General features: G+C 33.3%; 1 protein-coding gene across 1 annotated transcript; it reads right to left on the bottom strand.

Moving 5' to 3' along the window:
- Positions 1-5,614: 5,614 nt before the first annotated feature.
- Positions 5,615-22,498, bottom strand: LOC111041141 (peptide transporter family 1-like). Its single transcript, XM_022325327.1, is given in 15 exon segments — positions 5,615-6,832; positions 7,273-7,377; positions 8,404-8,532; positions 8,631-8,739; positions 9,339-9,464; positions 9,552-9,661; positions 11,047-11,304; positions 11,547-11,798; positions 11,875-12,045; positions 12,148-12,230; positions 12,511-12,785; positions 14,743-14,835; positions 14,933-15,074; positions 15,568-15,640; positions 22,390-22,498. Coding segments are annotated over 15 exon segments (2,109 nt in total). The 5' UTR covers positions 22,399-22,498; the 3' UTR covers positions 5,615-6,658.
- Positions 22,499-22,764: the final 266 nt, after the last annotated feature.

Genomic DNA, 22,764 nt, shown 5'->3' with positions numbered 1-22,764 from the left:
TACACGTCATATTTAACCAGGATTATTTTAAATCAAGTGTAGAGACTGTAGACGATTAAATTACTGTGGCTTTGCATTATAGAAACTGCATTATCTAATTATATTTAATTATTCTTTGGATATCCAGAAATTTGCAGTATTTGTCAATGTACGTCGGATGCAAGTATCATCTGCAAGCCACGAAAGATACTGTAATGGTGTGGTGTAACTTGTTGGAGTGATAGGTATAGTCATTACTCATTTTCCTAGTGATATGACTTTGTTGTCGTCGATCGAAAGTTTCTGTTTTTTGTTTTGCATACAAGGATAACGTTTTAACAAAAAACAAAATGTCTACAAGACGTATCGAGTGAAGAACCGAAATGATTTTAAAAAGTTTATGAACTTTGTGCTTCTCCCAAATCTTATCTCGGAGCAACGTGCAGTCTTGTTGGCTTTATAATATTATTCAAACATTAGTAGTTATTTACATTACTTTGATCGGAAAACTCACAAGTTACGACGACGATTAACTACCGTACATAGTTTGTATTGTAAAAATAATCGCATTTTAATAGTTTTATTTTTCTGAAAAAATAAGCAAACATAGCATAATCAGTTATATTATAATCTATAATAAACAAAACAATGTGATATTATGTAGGGTGATTGCATTCTACAGTCGTTAATAGTCCGAGCTACTGAAAATTATACGCAATTAGTTTGAAAAATATATAAAAATATAATTAAAATAATTGCGTTTCTAAAATATATTGATCTTTGACGACATAGTGGTGTACCTACATTGTCTATACATTACGCCGTCACAACTGTCAACAGATTATTATTTGTAATTATTAGAAACAAAAATTTAAAATTTAAAACAAAAAACCTCAAGAATTATTTACCTATGATGATTTGAAGTTCAAATTCTTATGAAATGTGTATTTATTTTACATAAAATAACAAAAGTGGTTTTGTTGTTCAAAAAGTATTAACTGTAGGAACTCATAATTTCACCTACACAGGTACTTAAATTATCAATGCCTACACTTAAGGGCAATTTCAATACATTTAAACTAATTTTAAGCTATTTTAAAACACATCTTTATCATTACAAATTAGTTGGAAAATTAAAAATCTTCTTCATGAATACAACCACATTTTTAAAAAAGAAAAAATATATAAAATAAAAAAATACTTTAGAATGTAATCAAATTATAATACAAACATAAAAAGATTATAAATGTCAATACAAAAATGTTCACTTAGTCAAAAAGCTTGAAAACAAAATTCCTTGTATCTTGTAAATTGTTTTTAAAGCTATTTTAAAATATTAAAGTTGCAAACATAAGATTTTTTAAGCATTCAATGTTCAAATTTGGATTAAATTAGATAGTTAGACAAAAAATAACAATTTAGTTATTTTAATTTAAAAATATTATTTATGGGTAATTTTAAGAAACTTTTAAGTACCGTTATGAATAGGATTATATTTTATACACACTTTAATTATATATTTCATCATTCCACTTATATAGCCTTTTAGAGTTTCTAAATGGTTAATTTTGACGACCAAGAAACTTCACTATTTCAAAAACCTTATTTATAACATGGGTATTATCTAGTACGGATTTTTTCGTTATTGATATCTAATTCAATAGATTTATCATTAGATGATTGAATGCAGGATACTACTGAGTTTCTGTTGGTTGAAGATTCTTCGTGTATTTTAACAACTTCATGAATATGTTTGAAATTATTACAACCATTGGAAAACCAATTCACTTTTCAAAACGTTTGCTTTTAACCCGTTTTCCGCTCGCGATCCATTTTTCGGAGCTGTTCACGCTCCTAAAACGTTCCGCATACCCTCTTGGGGTCGTTGGAGTCGGGTTTTCTTTCGTTCACTGACCGTGGGGCCCGAGACTTCGGTTGTAAACATTTCCGCCGACGGTCGTCTGTCGGGAGTATTTCTAGACCTTTTAGTTTTATCTCGATCCGTTTCGTCTTTTCGATCGAGAGCCGCCGATATTCGGTTCGTTTACGAATTCGATCTGTAGCCCCGCAGTTGCGTTCGCAGATCGCATGGAAGTTAGTACCTAATATATATATATATAAATGCATATATACATGTTGTTTCAAAAAATAAATTCAACAAAGTACATAACATTAAGTTGTATTTAACGTTTTTTCTTAAGTTTATTGGACGGTATATAACAATAATAATAATAATAATAATAATATTTATGAGCGAGGCTGATGATCGAATACCTTTTGGTCAAACTACACGGTAGGTCTCTCATATCGGTAATTGGAAATTTAATGTAGCACACAATTCGTGTAATCCATAGATATTATATTATCAAAATTAGACAAGAGAGCCGGACTGACCTGAAAGTGGGACTGAAACATGAGAGCCGGACTGACCTGAAAGCGGAAGTAAAACATGAGCCGGACTGACCTGAAAGTCTGACTGAAAAAAGAGAGCTGGACTGACCTGAAAGCGGAACTGAAACATGAGAGCCGGACTGACCTGAAAGCGGAAGTAAAACATGAGCCGGACTGACCTGAAAGTCTGACTGAAAAAAGAGAGCTGGACTGACCTGAAAGCGGAACTGAAACATGAGAGCCGGACTGACCTGAAAGCGGAAGTAAAACATGAGCCGGACTGACCTGAAAGTCTGACTGAAAAAAGAGAGCTGGACTGACCTGAAAGCGGAACTGAAACATGAGAGCCGGACTGACCTGAAAGCGGAAGTAAAACATGAGCCGGACTGACCTGAAAGTCTGACTGAAAAAAGAGAGCTGGACTGACCTGAAAGCGGAACTGAAACATGAGAGCCGGACTGACCTGAAAGCGGAAGTAAAACATGAGCCGGACTGACCTGAAAGTCTGACTGAAAAAAGAGAGCTGGACTGACCTGAAAGCGGAACTGAAACATGAGAGCCGGACTGACCTGAAAGCGGAAGTAAAACATGAGCCGGACTGACCTGAAAGTCTGACTGAAAAAAGAGAGCTGGACTGACCTGAAAGCGGAACTGAAACATGAGAGCCGGACTGACCTGAAAGCGGAAGTAAAACATGAGCCGGACTGACCTGAAAGTCTGACTGAAAAAAGAGAGCTGGACTGACCTGAAAGCGGAACTGAAACATGAGAGCCGGACTGACCTGAAAGCGGAAGTAAAACATGAGCTGGACTGACCTGAAAGTGTTCCTGTAAAAAGAGAGCTGGACTGATCTGAGAGCAGGACTGAAACAAGAGAGCTGAACTAACCCGAGAGTCGGACTGACGTGAAAGTGGAACTGAAACATGAGAGCCGGACTGACCTGAAAATGAGACTGAAACATGAGAGCCGGACTGACCTGAGAGCCGGACTGAAACATGAGAGGTTTTACATTATGGATCAGGGTTATTTTGGATTTTAATTGTGAGAACCAGTGCAACAAGCGAAACTCGTCAAACTGAACAAACTGGGCTACTAAAAAAATAAATATTTAATTTTGAAAAATAATATTATATGTATAAAAAAAAAATTGAAAAAAATTTTTTTTATTTAATACATTTCAAGGTCACAGTTAAAATTCAAAACAAAAATGATTCCACAATGTAAAACCTTGTAGACTATGTCTCGACTTTAAGATACTTATTAATTGTGATTTCAAATTTTGTGAGCTAATTGACTATTATACTACATTTTTATTGTGTTTAATATACAACATCAACATACTATTATATTAAAAGTTAACATTGACTGTTGAAATTATTCAATTAAGACCACAAAATGTGATATTACAATTAATAAGTATCTTTAAGTCAAGACATAGCCTACAAGGTTTTTTTACATTGTGGATTCAGGGTTGTTTTGAATTTTAATTGTGACCTTGAAATGTATTAAATTAAATTTTTCAAAATATTTCTTTTTTATATATATATTTTTTTTTCAAATTTCTTTTTATTACTATTATTATTAGCCCGGTTTGATCGAACTCGCCTGTTACACTGGTTCTTACAATTAAAATTCAAAATAACCTTCAATCCACAATATTAAACCTCTCATGTTTCAGTCCCACTTTCAGGTCAGTCCAGCTATCTTTTTTCAGTCTAACTTTCAGGTCTGTCCGACTCTCATGTTTCAGTCCTGCTTTCAGGTCAATCCGGCCCTCATGTTTCAGTCCCGCTTTCAGGTCAATCCGGCTCTCATGTTTCAGTTCCACTTTCAGGTCAGTCCGGCTCTCAGGTTAGTTCAGCTGTCTTGTTTCAGCCCTGTCTCAGATCAGTCCAGCTCTCTTTTTTCAGTGCAACTTTCAGGTCAGTCCGGCTCTCATGTTTCAGTCCCGCTTTCAGGTCAGCCCAGCTCTCATATTTCAGTTCCACTTTCAGGTCAGTCCAGCTCTCATCTTTCAGTCTCGTTTTCAGGTCAGTCCGGCTCTCATGTTTCAGTTCCACTTTCAGGTCAGTCCAGCTCTCGCGTTTCAGTCCTGCTCTCAGATCAGTCCAGCTCTCTTTTTTCAGTTAAACTTTCAGGTCAGTTCGGCTCTCATGTTTCAGTCCCGCTTTCAGGTCAGTCCGGCTCTCTTGTCTAATTTTGATAATAAAATATCTGTGGATTACACGAATTGTGTGCTACATTAAATTTCCAATTACCGATATGAGAGACCTCCGGTTTAGTTTGACCAAAAGGTATTCGATCATCGGCCTCGCTCATAAATATTATATGTTGTTATATACATAATAAACTTAAGAAAAAAACGATAAACAAAACTTAATGTTATGTAGTTTGTTGAATTTATTTTTTGAAACGACATGTATTTATGTATATATGCATAAATAATACATATTATGGGTATAAACTTCTATGCGATCGGCGAACGCTACCGCGGGGCTACCGACCGAATTCGTAAACAAGTCAGTGTATCGTATTAAATGAAACTGAAAACATACAGGTTTGAATGTCTATTATCAATTTGATTTAATAAGTATAATTAAGTATGTTTTGTTTTAACAGACACTGAATTTAGAATTGTTTATACATCGGGTTCAGTTACAGCCGTACAATCAGTATAACTTAATGTAACTACGCAGCTTGTGTAAAAAGAATAGCTAAATGAACATCAATTAATAAATATATTATGACATATTTATTAATGATGGGTGGATGTCAAAAAAAAAAAAAGTACAAAAACTGATAACGGGAGCGAGGTAATTAACACTTGGGAAATTTGACAAGTATCGGAAAAAAATGCAAAGTTTTTTTTCAATTTTTTTATTTATTTATTTATTTTTTAAATTGAAATAAAACAATCATAATGTTGTTCAAAATTGTATTACAAAATAAATAATATTTTTGTATTGATTTTATTTGATCAAGATGTTGTTTGCTATAGTTTATTAATAATAATTATGTTTACGGCCGCCTACTATCAGTTTGCTGTCAAAAGTGACAGCGACCAGTGTATTAATATTTTATGTTATTCTCACTGTGATAAATCTCATTAAAATAATTATACTTCGCTTGTATTACATATACAAATTTTATAAGTGAAAAAAATATAATTGATGGATTCTTTAAACATAATTGGATATTTTAAGAGGTACACTAAAGTAATAAAAAGTATAATACATGATTGTTCTATTGAACAATCTTTCCAAGTACAATAAAAGACAATTATAGATAAAGTGCAGTCAGTGACACCGAAACTCTTTTACATGCGTACTTAGCTGATGATAACAGGTGGGTGGATTCTTTTTAATAAATCATCTTGTATTAGTATTAATGCTATTTGAGTAGAATGTTAATCGATCTATGTACTAATTCCTATACGACTTTATAACTCAGAGTCATAACATTTAAGCAGCGCCCCACTTATGAATTTTGGGGCTAATTTTTTGGCGAGCTACCGCAACCTAAATTATAAATTCAGGTGATTTTGCTTTATTGTTTTTTATATTAAATTTATGTTTAAGATTATAAATAAATTATACCATAAGTCTAAAAGTAATTATTTAATATTGATTTAAATTTATATTTATATAAATATAACGCATATGATGAGGGCTCCTAATTATAACGGCGCCTGCTGGAGCTACAGCCCCCTAGCATCCTTTAAGTAGGGCTCTGCTCACAAAGTTACAACACATACAATTAATGTGAAGTCACTTAAAAAAAATATACGTATAATAGTCGATAATCGTGAAAAAATTATGACGACTGCATCTCAATGATTGTCACTTTATTCGAGTTACAATTATAAACAGATTCAAGACTTAGTGGCATTTAATTTAATTTCTAATTTAAACAAATGATAATTATTTACTCATAATTTGTGATTGTCCAGTATTAATTAGTAAACATATTACTATTATATAAAGTAGACGAGATCGGATTAACATTTACTTAACGATTAAATGAATAAATCACACATTACAATAAAAAAACGTTTACCAATTATTTATGTGTTGATAATGTTTTGTACACTGACAGCATAATATCTTATTTATTATTTTATTAAACTATGATCGAAAATAAAAAAATATCTTTACAAAAGATGACGAATACAACAATAAATAGATAGGTACAAAGTTATCGACGATGCTCAATTTGTAATTAGATTAAATCAACCCTTATATTATGCAATCAGACGTCAGAATGTATTAATAAAGGAAGTATTTAATAATCACTTCCCATCGAGTTGAATATCCCTTTGATTTGTCTCGACGTTATCGTCATCGTCGTCGTTGTTTTCGTTTAGCCGTTGTCTGAAAGCTTTGTACTTGTAATTATAACTCAAATAAGCCAATAACAAAGTGTCTGCCAGCATAAGTCCGGAGAAAAATAGATATTCATGTACCTGAAATACGATGCATTATATAATTGTGTACAGTAAGTCAGCCTTGTAAAAGATATACTTTTCAAAAGTATTCAAGTACAGGCACATTCGCGTATTTTGAAAAGTATTATTACAAAAATAATATACTATTCTATTATAGTATCATACACACTTAAGTTTTTTTGCGGGTTAAAATTAAAAAAAGAAACGTATAAACTGCATGAAAGGGAAAAGTATTTGCAAATTAGATTATTTGATTTTATATACAGATATTTAAAAAAATTATTTAAAATTTTTTGTCCGTGTAAGTTCTTTTTTTAAAAGCATTTAAATACTTCTGCTCAAATATTTTTACTCGAGTAGGTATATAAATTAGAAAACCGCAGTAAGTGCATTAACTTTTTTAGACGAAGAAATAATCACCGTCAACGGGGACGAATAAAATAATATTATGTTCTCACTTGTTTGCGAAAGGACAGAGCCGAAACAAAGACGACCACTAGATTTCCGATCGCCTGAGTCATCGAGTAACAGGCCGCTACGAACGATTTTATTCTGGGCGGCGCCTGCGTAAATAGGAATAAATTATTATTATTATTATTATTATTTATTAGTGATGCAGACAATATAATAATATTTTTGTCACGTCTGCTCTGAATGTTTAGTTTTCGATGATGGTTGAAGCACAGAATAAATAAATCAGAATGGACACTGATAAGGAATTATACGAGAAGCCTAGATAAACCATGATAAACGAATTCGCTTTTTTTTTTTGGAGGCAATCAGTATATAACCATTATACGTGTACATAAAAATTATTATCTTCCTTCAAAAAAATGGCCGATAAATATTGTAATCATTTCGCAGTATCCAGAGCCTGGTCGAACTATCGGAAAGCCACCCCTTTCCGTCCGGCGGGCGGTAGAGTGCACTTTCCCACGGGAATCCCTGCAGTGCCATGCTGTAAGCTGGAAATCCCAAAAAGTTCTGGGCATATGTCCTGCACGACCAGACGCCGACATCTATACCACGGTCCTTGCAAAACACGAATTTTCGGTTACCCACGTCTTACTCCCGTATTATTAATATAACCTCTTCCTTGCACAAACATTTTTCTTTAGTGAAATTGTTTTCGCAGACTAGTCTGGTTGTTGCATTGATCCCTGCATTACGCCTTCGCCGTGATCGACCTAACGCAGAGGCGTGCCAAAAAATAATTTATGGCATGTACGGGAAGGCAATTTCAGTGTTGGGCAGCCCTCGCTGGAATAGCTGCTCCCACTGTTACGACCGCCCTCGCCGCGCACAATATAATATTTTTGTCGTGCGAGCAAAACCGACCGATACGATGTATCAGCGTTTTAACGGGCGTTTTAGATCGAGCACGTGCATTATTGTTGTTGTTGTTATTATTATTATTATTATTAGCGCCATAAAAACCGATCGTCTTCCTACGGATATTATCGTCGCCGCCGCCTTCGACATAATAATGTATAGTTATAACGATATAATATTATTATGATATTGCACGTGCGTCCGTCCAATTAACGGATAGACGGCGCCGGAATTATTGCGTGCGCGTGTTGACTTACTTCGGTAAACGAAAATTGAATCGTCGTGGCGATAAAAATCACGTCCGCTACAATCATACACACGTATTGGGGTGTCTGCCATAAAATGTGCAAGTAGTTGCCCTCGTCCGTAGCGTACAATTTCGATTCCTATAAATGCCTCGACTGTGATGAAACAATTACAATATTAATTCGCCCCCAAATAATTTAAGTCTTTCGTAGTTTGATTTATCATCAAATGGTTTTACCGGGCCGTGGTTGTCGTCGTCGCCCCGTCGTACGACGAGTGTATATATCGTCGCCGGCATGAGACTTATGTCCGAGGAGATCAGTCCTCCGGCGTTCACTAAATTATATCTAAAAAATAAAAATAAAATTAACTAGGGTTTTGAAGGACGATAGAGACGTCCTAAAATTCAAAATCCAGCGTCTTATACAAAAAGTTTTCAAGTACATGTACAGATACCTCCGTTGATTTTGAAATGTATATATAAAATAGGTATTTGCATACTCAGCAAAAAAGATATTTGAGTACAAATACGAATATTTAAAAAAAGTATACTTTCAAATACTTTAAAATCTTTTATAAAATAGCGACTGAACCGATTTTCGTGTTTTATGTTAACTTTATAGAGTATTTTACCCCGTATCATTTAGTGGGACTTAAAAATTCACAACTATTTTCTTTGACAAAGTATTTTCGGCTGAGTATAATAAAAACAAAGTAAAAATCATTTATTATCATACATTATACATTCTAAATTTTTATTTTTATTTTACGTGATCAAAATTAAAATAGAAAATATTTAAACTAAAAAGAATTATTAAAGAATTTGAAAAATAGTATTTGATTTTAAATACAGATATTTTGAGGAAGTGAGTATATTTAAACGTACTTATTCAAAAGTATATTTGAATACTTTTACTCTAGTACTTTACAAATGGCTGACACTTACCTTCCGAATGGCATCTGTTTGAAATTTTCGTTTGCAAACGAAGATATGTTGTACGACAAGTGATTTTTCCCGGCGGCCACGAGCTCAAGAGATTCGTCCTTATTGATATCGGTGCCGATTACGATTCTGAAAAAAAAAAATAGAATGTATCGGTCGTCAAAGAGACAAACTGTACATCTATATCACTGGTTATAATATGAATATATTACCCACCTCAGATTCGGATGGCCATTTTTAGGCTTTATGAAATCGTCGTAATGATTGATACGTCGTAATTGTACTTCTTTATTTACAGAGCTGGACGTTAAAAAATACGATATTGACTAGAAAATCGAAAATAAATACATTTTCATCGTGCAAGACTATACACCATAGTAATATTGATTAGAGCAATAAATTGTAGAAGTCAGACAACATAATATCCCGGTTTGTGGAATTAGTTGTTTAATGTACTGAAAAACTTACAAAACTAATTTCGATTCTTAGCTGTTGCTTAAATAACTTTGACTCCAAGAGTAATTTAATGCGTATAATTTAACCAACCAAATTCTATCTGCATAAAAAATATCCCAAAAATCTAGACAGAACATTTTTTTAAAAAACAATTTGAAAATTCAAAATGTTGTATATTTATTTACGATTGGCTGTGTTTTTATTAATTTAAATTAAGTTTGTAGCTTCGGGTTTGGAGAAGAAATTTAATCAAATCCAGTCTAGACCTTAAATTGGATAAAATATTATCATGCTATTATTGTTGTATAAAAATAAACCATAAGCACTCGTATAAATACAATATAAAAAAAAAAAAAAATACAGTACAATACAATACGTTTAAAATAAAATATTATTCATCGTACTCCGAGTTTAAAAAATGTTTTTAATAAATAGTATATACTATAAAAATTAACCGAACTTTGTTTATAATCGTTTAAAAAATACGTTGATTAGTTGCAAGTGTACACAACTCTTTCCTCGGTCTGAACTGTGTACCAATAATGAAACCAAAATATCAGACAGGCATACAAATTTTAATGTAGAAGAGTGTAAATAGTTGCAGCACACATGTACCGTTAATAGGACTTCGTATCCGTATGGGTTGCGTCCGTTTTACACACGTACGACATAGGTAGCAAATTTTCGTTCACCAGTATCAATAGAGTGTGCTGTTAGTTTTGATATTACAGTGAACTAACGTATAGTCAAACTTTTAGGAAGATTATATTATCTAGGGTACAACGTAGGCTCATCTTATTATTTTTAAGTAACTTATGGCCTTTTTTACAATTTTTGGCCATTTTAAAATGATCATAATTTACTCGAAAATAATAATATCAATGAAAGTTTACGTAGTGCCATAGATAATAATCTTATATTTAAATTTTATGTGGTGAGTAAATTCATTCTAATTTTAAAAATAACAGAGTAAAATAGATTAATGTAAAATACGATATGCTGTACGTTTGTAAGACACACATGCCCGTGCCACGTCCTCTTCGCCGATATAAACATCAAACGAGTGTAAAATTATTAGGAATTTCGAAAAACTTTGGACGATCGTTCAGAAAAGTTACATAAAAAGTCTTGATATTTTTAGTTTTATCCGAGCAAATTATCTACACGCAGACAACTTGCTAAATAGTTTAAAATAACATAGAAGCGAATAGACAATTCCAACAATATATTATGCTGTAATGCTGTATTCTCATACCTCTCCTCTGGATACGGTCAGGTTAGTGTCCAGATTGTCGTAGTTAACGTACGAATCACAGGATTCGTTCAATTTCAGCCTTATGTTTACGACGCCATCGTCGGAACTCGGAGTGTACCTGAACTTGGCCGAGCCCAGCGGATCGATATCGTTGTTGCTCACCAACTCCAGCGACGAACCCAACACGCGAGCGTTACAATCGAAGCCGTTATAAACAACGAACTGTCCCTCGGTAGTGGGTATCACAGTGCTGTTGCCCTTGAACGAGAATCGGTAAAGTCACAACATTATTATTATTGTTTGTCGGGGTATCTACCTAACCGTTTGGTTTCAAATCTCGACGGGGGCGAGAAAAAAAAAATTTGAGTCATCGAGGTTCGACTGTACTATAGCGATATTATTATATTGTGTTGTTCGTTCGGAAGGAGCAACAGTTATGCGCATGAACTGCATTATGCGATTGCAATTATTGTGCAGGTCATTATTGTAACGGTACTCACTAATAGTTTGTACTGCAGAATGGCGGCGAACAGAAAGGCCAGCACGGCCATGGAACAGCTGAATATGAGCTTCTGCAGCGGCCGCCGGATGCCGAACTTGGCCAGGAACGGGTATAGGACGTGGTCGAACGACAGGGTCAACAGGAGCGCGAACAGCGGGTGAATGGTTTGCATCTGGTCGGGTTTGATCTCCCAACCGATGCCGTCCAACTTACCGTCCATCAACGTCGCTTGCAACGTCCACCGCGAACCCTGCGCGTCGAATACCACAAAAACATAACCACGGTATCATATCGCACGCCCTCACATCCGTGTACCGGAATCTCACTTGTTGTTCGTAGAGCGCCCAAAACACCGGATACGCGATGAACGTGTACAGCACTTCCAGCGCCGCCTTCGTGTCCGACACTTCGGTTTTCGAGTACTTGTTTCTCGCGAGATCCAGCCAATGACCGTCGTCGTTGGAAGACGACGAAACGATACTTTTGCGAACGCCGTACTATTAGCAATGGCATGAACAAATACGGAGTCAATGTGTGCGTATATATCGGGTCACTAAATGTTAACGGCGTGCATACAGTGCACAGATATATAAACTTACATAAATGCAGTCAAAAGTCTTGAAGATCACGTGATTCTCCGGTTTCTTTTTCACTTACAAATTTCTTCCGAGAATAAAAATGACTGAAAAGTTTAGAAATTGGATGACGGTGAAAACAAAATACAAAACGATATTTAAAAACGAACATTCAAATTTTTAATTACTTATTATGTAACTATATATTATACGAATAATATTTGCCGACCAGTACATAATATTGATATTTCAAAATATTGTGAAATATCTAAAAAAATGCGGTACGCCAACACTATATACGAAAGTGTGGATGAACTGCAGCGGGAAAGTCTCAAATATTTTCTCGGAATCTCATAAAATACATTAACAATCGATAATAATCATTACCTACTGCCGTTATCATGAGCAGTGACAGTACGCCAAACGCCAGTGGATAGCACGTGTCCCTTCCAAAGCACTGTGCGCTTTTCCGTAGCTCGGGTGCTAAAAACGTCGATATCAACGATCCAACGTAAATCGCCGTTATAAATCTGTTGAAAAATGTTGAAAGTTGATCTTGTTGCTCTGGCAATTGGAATTGATCGCCGCCGAACGTGCAAGCGCACGGTTTTATGCCGCCCGTTCCCAACGCAATACATATTAAACCGACGATGGCAATGACTCTAAATTATATAAATCAATCAGTCACTGCAGCATTATCGGCATTGAATTTTAAATGTGTTTTCGAAAAGAAAATTTAGTGCCGGCAACCTTTGAGTGTATTCACTCGTCAATCGCCATCGCAGTCCGACTCTAATGATGACTTAATAAAATCGTATCCAAAATACTATTTTACAACACACCCACACACACAATTGAATACGTGTACAATAACAAAATATAATTTTAGGTATAATTACGTGCACCGTATAGTTTCAAAGCAGATCACTCGCTACTACATTATTTTCCATTTTTTCCCTCATTACACATAATTTTAATTTTTATATGCTTTCCACAGTTTTAAATTATAATACTTATTATGTTGTATCTTAGTTTTCTTGAGAAAAATATAAAACACTACAAAATATTTAAAACCACCATTTATGTTTTCAAGAGGTAAGACTGAGGATGGTTTGATATTTGTCTGTTATCGCTCTGCCTCCGCCGAAAAAAAGCACCAAAGAATAAAGAACAAAAATGAAAAAAAATATTAAATGCTTGTGTGTATAATATTATGCAATATTTTTTTAATTTTTAATTTTTAATTTTTATATGGTTTGTAATGCTTTTATTAATTAATAAATTTAACTATCTAGTGGTATATTATAATATAGAGTAAAATAACTTTTTATTACTGGAAATTAAATTCCCTACGTAGACTTTTTCATACGTTCGTGCTTTTATCTTTATGCGTTACTATTTGAGCGAACAACATTCAGTCTGTTGTCAGTCATCAATGTCCTAACGAGTTACAAATTATTTTTTTTATCCTGGTGTTAATTTTTAGAAATTAAATTAGACTAAAAACATTGTGTGAAGATTACAAAAACGGTAAAATGTTTTTAACTGCCGTATCACACGCAATAGGCTATCATTAATTTAGTGTTTCATACCAGTGTTGTTAGTGATTAATAATTATAATTTGATATTATACATTTTTTTTTATGATATTAAATTTAATTATTTACAATTTTAAAATTTTAGTTCTTTTTTCAAGTGTTCTTTTTCGTTAGTCCTTTTTACCACCCACCAAAGTGTTTACAATTGATCACCCCACCACCGTACGGCCAGCAGTTTTCAATTTAAAATTTGAATATTCATGAATTCATGATCGATAATTCTCTGTATATTTATAATATTTTAAGTGTATTAGATTAGGCTACCATAATAATATTATGATATGTATCTTATAGATGCACTGTAAATACCACTTCTTATAATATTTGAAAATGTATTTTATTATATCATAATATTTAAGTAATACGTGGCAAGCTTGTCGCCATAATATTTTGTATGTGTAATTTAAATCTTACAAAAGTTATTTGCTTATTTTTTTAAATATTGTTAAAAATACAATTTAATGAGTTTTTTCTGTAATATTTAATATTGTAGTCATTCAATTTTTACAATATGGATGTTAAAACAAATAAAATTTGTGACGTTTCTTTAGAAAACTGTTGTATTTTTTTAAGTGTAATAATTATTATGATTTATGAAATATTAATCATTTAATCGTTAACTGCTATGCAGCTATTAATATTGTAAACAAATTATTATTTTTATTTACTTTTATTTGAAAGTTTTGGGTACACAAAAAATATCACCATAGTACGGGTCACCTGGCGGTGTTGTAATAAATTGTATACGGTGCAGTGGCGGTGCGATAACAAACAAACACCGACAGTTTTTTCCGAGTTTATAATATATTTCCTCCGTCGATTTTTAGTTTCTTTGACCACCGTGCATGTACGATGATAAATCAACTTAATGTCAAGCCAATATGCAAATAATAGTAACGCATTTAATTAGGTTGGCAAAAAATAATTAAAAATGAATCATAATCATAGATTCAAATCGTAGAAGAAATTCGACTGATCTAATGAATATTTAAAGCGGTTCAATATTATAAAGTATGTTTACCTTTGACTGTCGAGAGTGAAATTGTTGGCCATCGAAGCTCCAGTGAGGATGACGTTTCCCAGAGCATAGACTATCGACAGTCGTATCATGGTTCTGCACAAACGATAAAAAAAATTTAAAATCACGGACACACAAACATGAATAGGTATATTGAATTAATATAGATGTGATTACTGTTGATCGTGCTTACTTAAATTTTCCCCAGTAAGAGTCGGCCAATATAGCACCGAACAATGGCATGAAATACGACACAAATATAAAACCATGGTAGATCATTATCGACTCATCGTCGGTATAATTTAATATCGATGTCAGGTACAACACCAGGATAGCTGAAAACAAAAACACGAAAATGTATAGAATGTCTTATGTTTTTGTCGACTGTAATAATGTAGATAATATGTCAGTGATAAGTAATATAATGTGTATCATGTATGAACAGTGAAATAAATTACATTAATATCGTGTTAGTCGATTCGAACCGAAAGATGCTCTTTTGACAGGTTACATTGGTAATCGTGTATTATGATATACTTTTTTAAGCGTATACCTAGTACAAATAATATATAAAATAATGTAAAAATGAATAACGTCCGATCCCAAGGAAATTGTTTCGCGTTGAGTTTATTCCGTCGCAATTTCGTAGAAACCTATTGACATTTCCACTTATATTTTCTAAGATAAAATAATTTTAAAATAGTGTACAAGAGCAAATTGGTTAAATCCGGCGATATTTATTTCGTTTTCTTTCCCACGTCTATATAGGTACACTTTATTTACGTTGCGTCTTTAACTTTACAAACTGTATATAATTCATTTTCTTACTTCTAAGTCCATAGTAGTTAAACCGTTCGCACAGTTCATCACATACGATAAACCAAACAGATTTTGGAGATTTCTATAACATGAAATAAAATAATAATTCAATTTAATCAAACATAATGATATGTCACAGTCATTGTATTTTCAAATATCACATTTAAGTATTTAACAAAATAAAAACATAATATAGGTACTATTTTATAAAATTCATGCATATTTACTAATAATATATACCTATAACATAATATCTGACACTGTGACACGTAGCAAAATTGTTTTAATTTAAATATTGCCATCCTTTCAATAAATAATAATGAAAAAAAAAAATACAGGATTCCATCAGTAAAATAATGTTGGTATTTCAATTTTACCGGTATAGGAAAACCTGATATACATATTTTTAGCAAGTACCTGCCTCTACAAAAATGTAATTTAATTCACATAATACGTGTTGTAAATATTATAATTTTATCTAAACTCATCGAACGGAAATTAATATAAAAACGGTCGTGAAAGCTTTATTTATCTGTAATCTCTGCAAAAATAAATTATACAGGCAACGCCGAAGAAAGCTGGAACATCTGTTTCTTCGATACTGCTGCTCAGATGTCACTGTATGATGTTCTCACGACATCCTCTGTTATAAAGGATTTTTTTAGTTTTCAAACGATTTCCCCGATTCCACTATATTGCAGGATGTATACGAAAATAATCAAACGTGACGAGCGGTGTGGTTGATGTTTGCCAAGAAGGGATCCATTCGTAGTAACATTGATTATAAATAATAGTATCAACGGTAATAATAATCGCGTATCTCAAAAAAAAAAAAACAAAAATGGAAACAAAAAGTACAGTAATATATTAAGTGATATTCAAGGTCATTCGAGATCAATAATAAAAAAATTAAATTAAATAAACCGCAGACATTTCAGGATGACGGAGTACCTGCAGCCTGTATCAATAGTATTACGAACCCATACGTAGTTTTCAATAATCAATAGGTAGTATTTCTTTTTTCTCATCTTAGGGTAGAAAAAAAAATGATATTAATATATTCTCCGCTGCGCGGAAAAACAATAATCTTCACGATAATGGAATCATATCTTGTTGCACACTTTATTCACGGTTTGAGGTTTCCCCGGAAACTTGACGTAGGTCGCAACAATTTTTACTCGGCCACGATTGCGAAAAAATCGACGAGCTTGCTATAATATGGTAACGTAATTATGGTTTATGCATCGGTAGCAATTCGTCAGAAAACAAAAATCGATTTTTTAATGTTCAAGTTTATAGATGACAACCACTAAACCATACACGCATTGCCCTCAACAGTTTTATAATATATAAACATGGATATTAATACCTACTTATAAACTAATAATATGCATAGGTAGTGTTTGTTATTTCACTTTTGTTTAATACTCGACCAACGAGTTCTCTATATTATATTAATAATCAAGTGTCTAAACATTCTAAATTATAATTTTATGAAATCGAACGAACAATTCAATATTATACTACGTAGTAAATTAAAATTTTAACCGGGCATATTATTATCAAGTTTTAGATTCCAGTATTAACACTGTAATGTAAAAGATTAAATAGGAATATTCAATATCGGTCTATTATAGTCGTCAGTGTTTCTTTATATTTTGTTCGACAAAGCTAAATCAGCTATTGGAGACTGGTGCACGCCCTCATATTAGTTATTAAAAAAAACATTAAGTTAAGGCAATCAAAAACATGTCGATAATATTATGTAAAAATAAAAAATGAAACAGTACCTAACTGCAGAGCACTGTGTGCCCAAAAATATTAATGCATATATATATATATATAGCCATCATATTCGGGTGATTTTTATGAATAATATCCATTAATGCGCACACATCATAAGCAACAACCTCGTGTTTGCATACTGTTATCAAAGTTGGAAATGTTAATTACTGTTTACATAGGGTTATATTTTAATTATTATGTGATTTTTCAAAAAAAAAAAAAAAGAAGAAAAAGAAGATTCTTATATTATACAGGTACCCTAGAAAATATTAACATTTTAAACAAGGTCCAATTTTGAACACGATCAACTAAATTGGTATTCGTTTAGTATGAGACCTACCAGACCGCGTGACCTACATCGTATTGGTGACGGGCATTCGTCTAGGATTTTTAGTCGAATTGAAAATCAAAAAAATATGTGATTTTATCGTTATTAATTGATTACAGGAATAGAAGTGTAAAATAATACAGGACTACATTTAATAATGTCAAAATGTCAAACAAAATATAAATTAAAAAAAAAAAAAAATACACGAATATTGACAAAATATGTAAGCACACGTTACAGCAACACGTCGAATTTATCAAAAAAATGTCATAAAATTATTGTATTTAAAAAAAAAGAAAGTCTAGCAAATAGCAACACACTCCATTATTTGTATATCACTTGGAAAAATGTGAAAAATGTATCCACGCCTGTTCGTCAGATCGATACGCTGTCTGCACGTAATTACAGATAATATTGTCTTGGCGTAGGTCACACGCTCAACTCTCGATTTCCTCTCCGCGGGTCGCATACTAAACGCATGCCACTAAGTTTGTGTCGTACATCAACGTGCTCGTTTCCACGAGGTATTATCAGAGTTCGAAAAGTCGACCGATAGTACCTATGCCGTTTTCATGGGGGGGGGGGGGCTCTCGTGTCAGAAGTGCTTCGCGATTATTCAAATGAAAAAAAGAAAAGAAGAAGAAGAAGACGCTCGCACTGCCGACGCGATACGACCCAGCAGATATCAACGTTTTTTTTTTTTTTTCAAACAATAACAGATACGATTTTGAACACGATCGACTAAATTTATGTCGAGTACCCGATTTGAATATTTATTTCGCGTCGGGCGTGATCGTTGTTTTTGGTATTGCGCCGAACGGCGGCGGCGCGCAATTAGTCTGTGAGTAATTAATTCTGTACTTGGCCGGCGGGCGATCGAAAACGGTCGCTCGCCCGTGTGCGACAGAAAAATGCAAATTGCAATATCGCACAATAGGTGTATGCACCCGCCGGCGTATTATGCACACGCGCATTCGTCGTCGGAACGCCGCCGAGAACGGCCAAACGGCTCCAAATCCCTTGGACTTTTAAAAGTCGGCATAAATATTTGATCGGCGCGGTCGTGAAACGCGCGCTGCTCGACGCCGCGGCACTCTCGCACCGGGGGGGGGTGAGGGGGGGGGGGGGGGGGTGCGTATTAAAAGACAAGCGTTATTGAGCACACACCGCACGCAGCTGATACGCCTCCGATAATCTCTATGCCCACACTTTCGCGCGCGTTATTGCACGATAATATACACGGCATGCGGGCTTAAAAAATAATTACACAAACGGTAAAAAAGAAAAAAAAAATACAAATACAAACACAAATTCACGTCAACATTATAATTATAATATATCATAATAACGTGTATACAATACTTGCCAATTTCTTCGCTGGCGGTTCCATCCCGTCGCGGCCTACGCCGTCACTGCGGCAATAGTTTACTACTTACAATATTATTGTTGAAATACGATTAGGTAGGTTCCTGCGAGTCGAGACAATAATAAGCGTGTTGTATTGCGAAACGGTGTGTATTATTATAATAGTAAACGGCGGCGGCGGCGGCGGCGGAATTGACGCGTCGTTCAACTCGGGTGACTATATAACAGCGTATATATCGGACGCGACAATACAACGTTTTAATATACGACAGCAGTCGTGATAATTGTTTTATTCCGCACGAGGACCCGATTCGAGTGTTTAAAAAAAAATTTTATTTGTATTTTATCACATCTTCGAGGGAAATCGAGTGTGTATTATAATATATATATGGGTACACCGCATTCCCTATCTATATTTTTTATTATTATTATTACTATTATTATTATTAGCCGGCGCCGATAGCACACGTACCTGTACCCACACACACACACTAAACACACACACACACACACACGTGTTAACCGGTAGAATAATACTCGAATACTGAACTTAATAATAATATCGTTGGTATATAGTCAAATCCCATCCGAATGAACGACCAACAGAGCATCAAACCGGCGCGATAATGATGATAATATAATATAATATTTTATTTTGTTATATAACAAAATAGTGTGTCTTAAATACGAAATCTGCTTTCCACTGTTGTAACGCGTTTTAGTAACACCCCCCCACCAGTCGTACCGGACCGACGGCATTCCTATAATATATATATATATATAATATAATAGTAATAATATTAATAATATTGTCATGCAAATACACAAACGCTGTAGGCGCCGATCCCACATCATTGTATATAGGCTCTAAACAAGTATACACGGACACAGGTAAGTATCGTCCAACTCTATGAACGTGAAATCCTTTCTTTGTAACGGCTAAACTCGGAAACCGCCCGTGCGATCATCTTGATTTTTTTTTTTTTAAACGATAGAGTAGACAGGTATATATAATCCTGCAAGGCCGGCCGGGTTGACGATATTTTTTAAATCGTCATATATTCGTTAAACTCAAATCCAAATCAAGCTAATAGTCAAAAGTTAATCCGAAATTGTCAATCAATTGAATTGAGTCAACAACAGTTGACCGACATTTAATATTAACTTTCTAACTCGAGACAAGTTAGTTAAAAAAAAATGAGTTTCTTGTTTTCGTATATGGGTAAAATAAAAATAATCGGTTCCTAAAATTGTTCACCTTATTGGACCAAAGAACTATTATTATTTTATGTATTTCAAATGGTAACAGTACAAATTGTTTTAGCGTACTTATAACTCATAAAACGTGTGCCAGCAATTTTTATTCCCACAATAGTTCATATAATTTTTAAAAAAAATGTATACTTTTAATAAATAAAAAAAATTCATATGTATACACATTTGAATTTGTATTTATTGTTTTTGTGCAAATATTCCTGAGTATTAATTGTTTATTATTTTCAATTTTATAATAATAAAGTAACATTATAAACTTTGGTTTAAATTATACATTTAAATTGTATAAATATAATAAAATATATATTCTTATATAGCTAAAAGTCTAAAACTCCCTTGTAGACACAATAATAGGTTGGTAATTAAATATAAAAAACGATATTCTATCGTAGCTATAGGCACAATCTTAATGTATTATGTTGCAAACTCTGTTAATGTAACACAACGACGATCACTTACAGTCACAATAATATACGTCTTATTTGTGCACGAAAAAAAAAACAATATTGTTTTTTTAAAATTTAAACGGCTGCCGTGATATTGCATTACCCACTATAGCAATATAATTAGTACAAATATTGGGTACGAGTTTGTTTTCGAACAAATTTTTGGCACCGACGACGTCTGGCAGAACGAGTAGTTAAATTAACATATATATATAGTCATGTCCATTGTCCGTGCTCGACTCACAATATTTTCTAATATTTTTTGCAACGTCGTCGAAACCTGTATAATATTATAAATCGTCGATATTCCACCGTGTTTTTTTGTTAATATCGGCAGGTAATATTATAATCGTTGTACTGCGTAGTTCATGTTACACGTTTTCGAAAAGTTTTTAACAGCCAGTGACGTACGGACGTCCCGACATTTTCACTCAAAGTTCACTGCGCGCTTACAACTTAAAGTGTTACGTTACCCCGTCGAGAATACAGTTACAGCGAAGATTCAACTCCAAAATCGATTCTACGATTACAACTTTAATAACTGAAATTTAAATCGAGAAAGTTCGACGATTGTAGTACTTGTAATTAGTTTTCCCGTATTATATTATTATTAATTTAGTCAATTTAATATATTGTTTACACGCCACATGGGCCGCTCCAGAAACCCGATCGGAGTGGGGGGGGGGGGGGGGGGGGGGGGGAGGGGGCGAGTCTTGATATTCAGGAAACTTGATGGTACAATATTTTTTTTTTTTTAAATGTAATTTTGATTTAAACAATTTACAATTTTTTAGAATTACGGGCTTCGGATCACTAGACCCCACTGGAGCCGCACTTGATTGTATTATAAAATAAGATAATATTATTTCAATTTTATTAGATTATTTGTAAGTATTGGGACGAGGATCTGAGCACAGAACTTGTTACATTATATAATGGATGGATCTGTCGTTTTCATATTGCTGTGATTTCTCGACTACATTCGTTTTCAACGTTTCCAGCTATTTTATTTTAATAATCGTCTACACTACGATAATTAATAGGAGGGGGTTTTGAAATAATAAAATATAAATAGAATAAACAGTAGTTTAACCCACACATCAATACAAAAGTCAAACTATAAAATTAAAAATATATAGTTACAATAAATGTGTTTGTTGTCGTAAACGGTATACCTGTATATTGTACATAAATAACAAAATAAATAAATACGTGCTATACTATGTTATACGGATAACATGTATTTTATTTGTTTTAAATGTAATTCATGCATAGGTTTTGTTTATAGATTTAATTGTTTATCTGACATTTTGTGTATAGAAAAATGTGTTAGTTATTTAGATGTCATCTCTAAAATTGTGACTATCTACATGGTACTATATCAATCATATTGCGAATTGGACTTACAGTCAGCATTAAAAATAAATAAATACATAAATAACATATTGGGAATTTTACCATGTATAAATGTGTGTATTAAGAATGTGTAAATGATTTGTTTCATCAGAAGAATTCAGTGTAATTATCTATTAATGCATTTGATAATTGTACGATCATAAATTCATTATTGATTGATAATAATTGCACTGTAATTGAAGTAATATTTTTTCAACTTTTGAGTTTTGTACTCACGTGAAACATGTCGATTCTATTTTAACAATTGACAGCAGCTTTCAAAATACACGAAACAGAGATTATGATTGAAATACAAATATTAAAGACAAACGATTGTTCATAGGCACAGGTATACAACCTATCCATGTGAATGGAAATCGTATGGTTTAAAACCATATTAAGTGCGTTAGTATAATACAAGTAGGAAATAATCCATTATGATCTATGATCACATGACACACATTATCCACATTTCGATAAGTTTAATTTGTGTAGTAAAATAAATTAAATCTATTTTGTTACGAGTACCTTCATTTTCGTCGCAATAATTGTTGTCAAGGTTTGTATAGTATAATAATATTATAGTAGCGTATAAAACATTCGACATTTAAA

The sequence above is a fragment of the Myzus persicae genome, unplaced genomic scaffold (genome assembly GCF_001856785.1).
Source record: "Myzus persicae strain clone G006 unplaced genomic scaffold, MPER_G0061.0, whole genome shotgun sequence".
NCBI lineage: Eukaryota > Metazoa > Arthropoda > Insecta > Hemiptera > Aphididae > Myzus > Myzus persicae.
The sequence above is the reverse complement of the archived record's forward strand: the minus strand, read 5'-3'. Positions and strand labels throughout refer to the sequence as shown.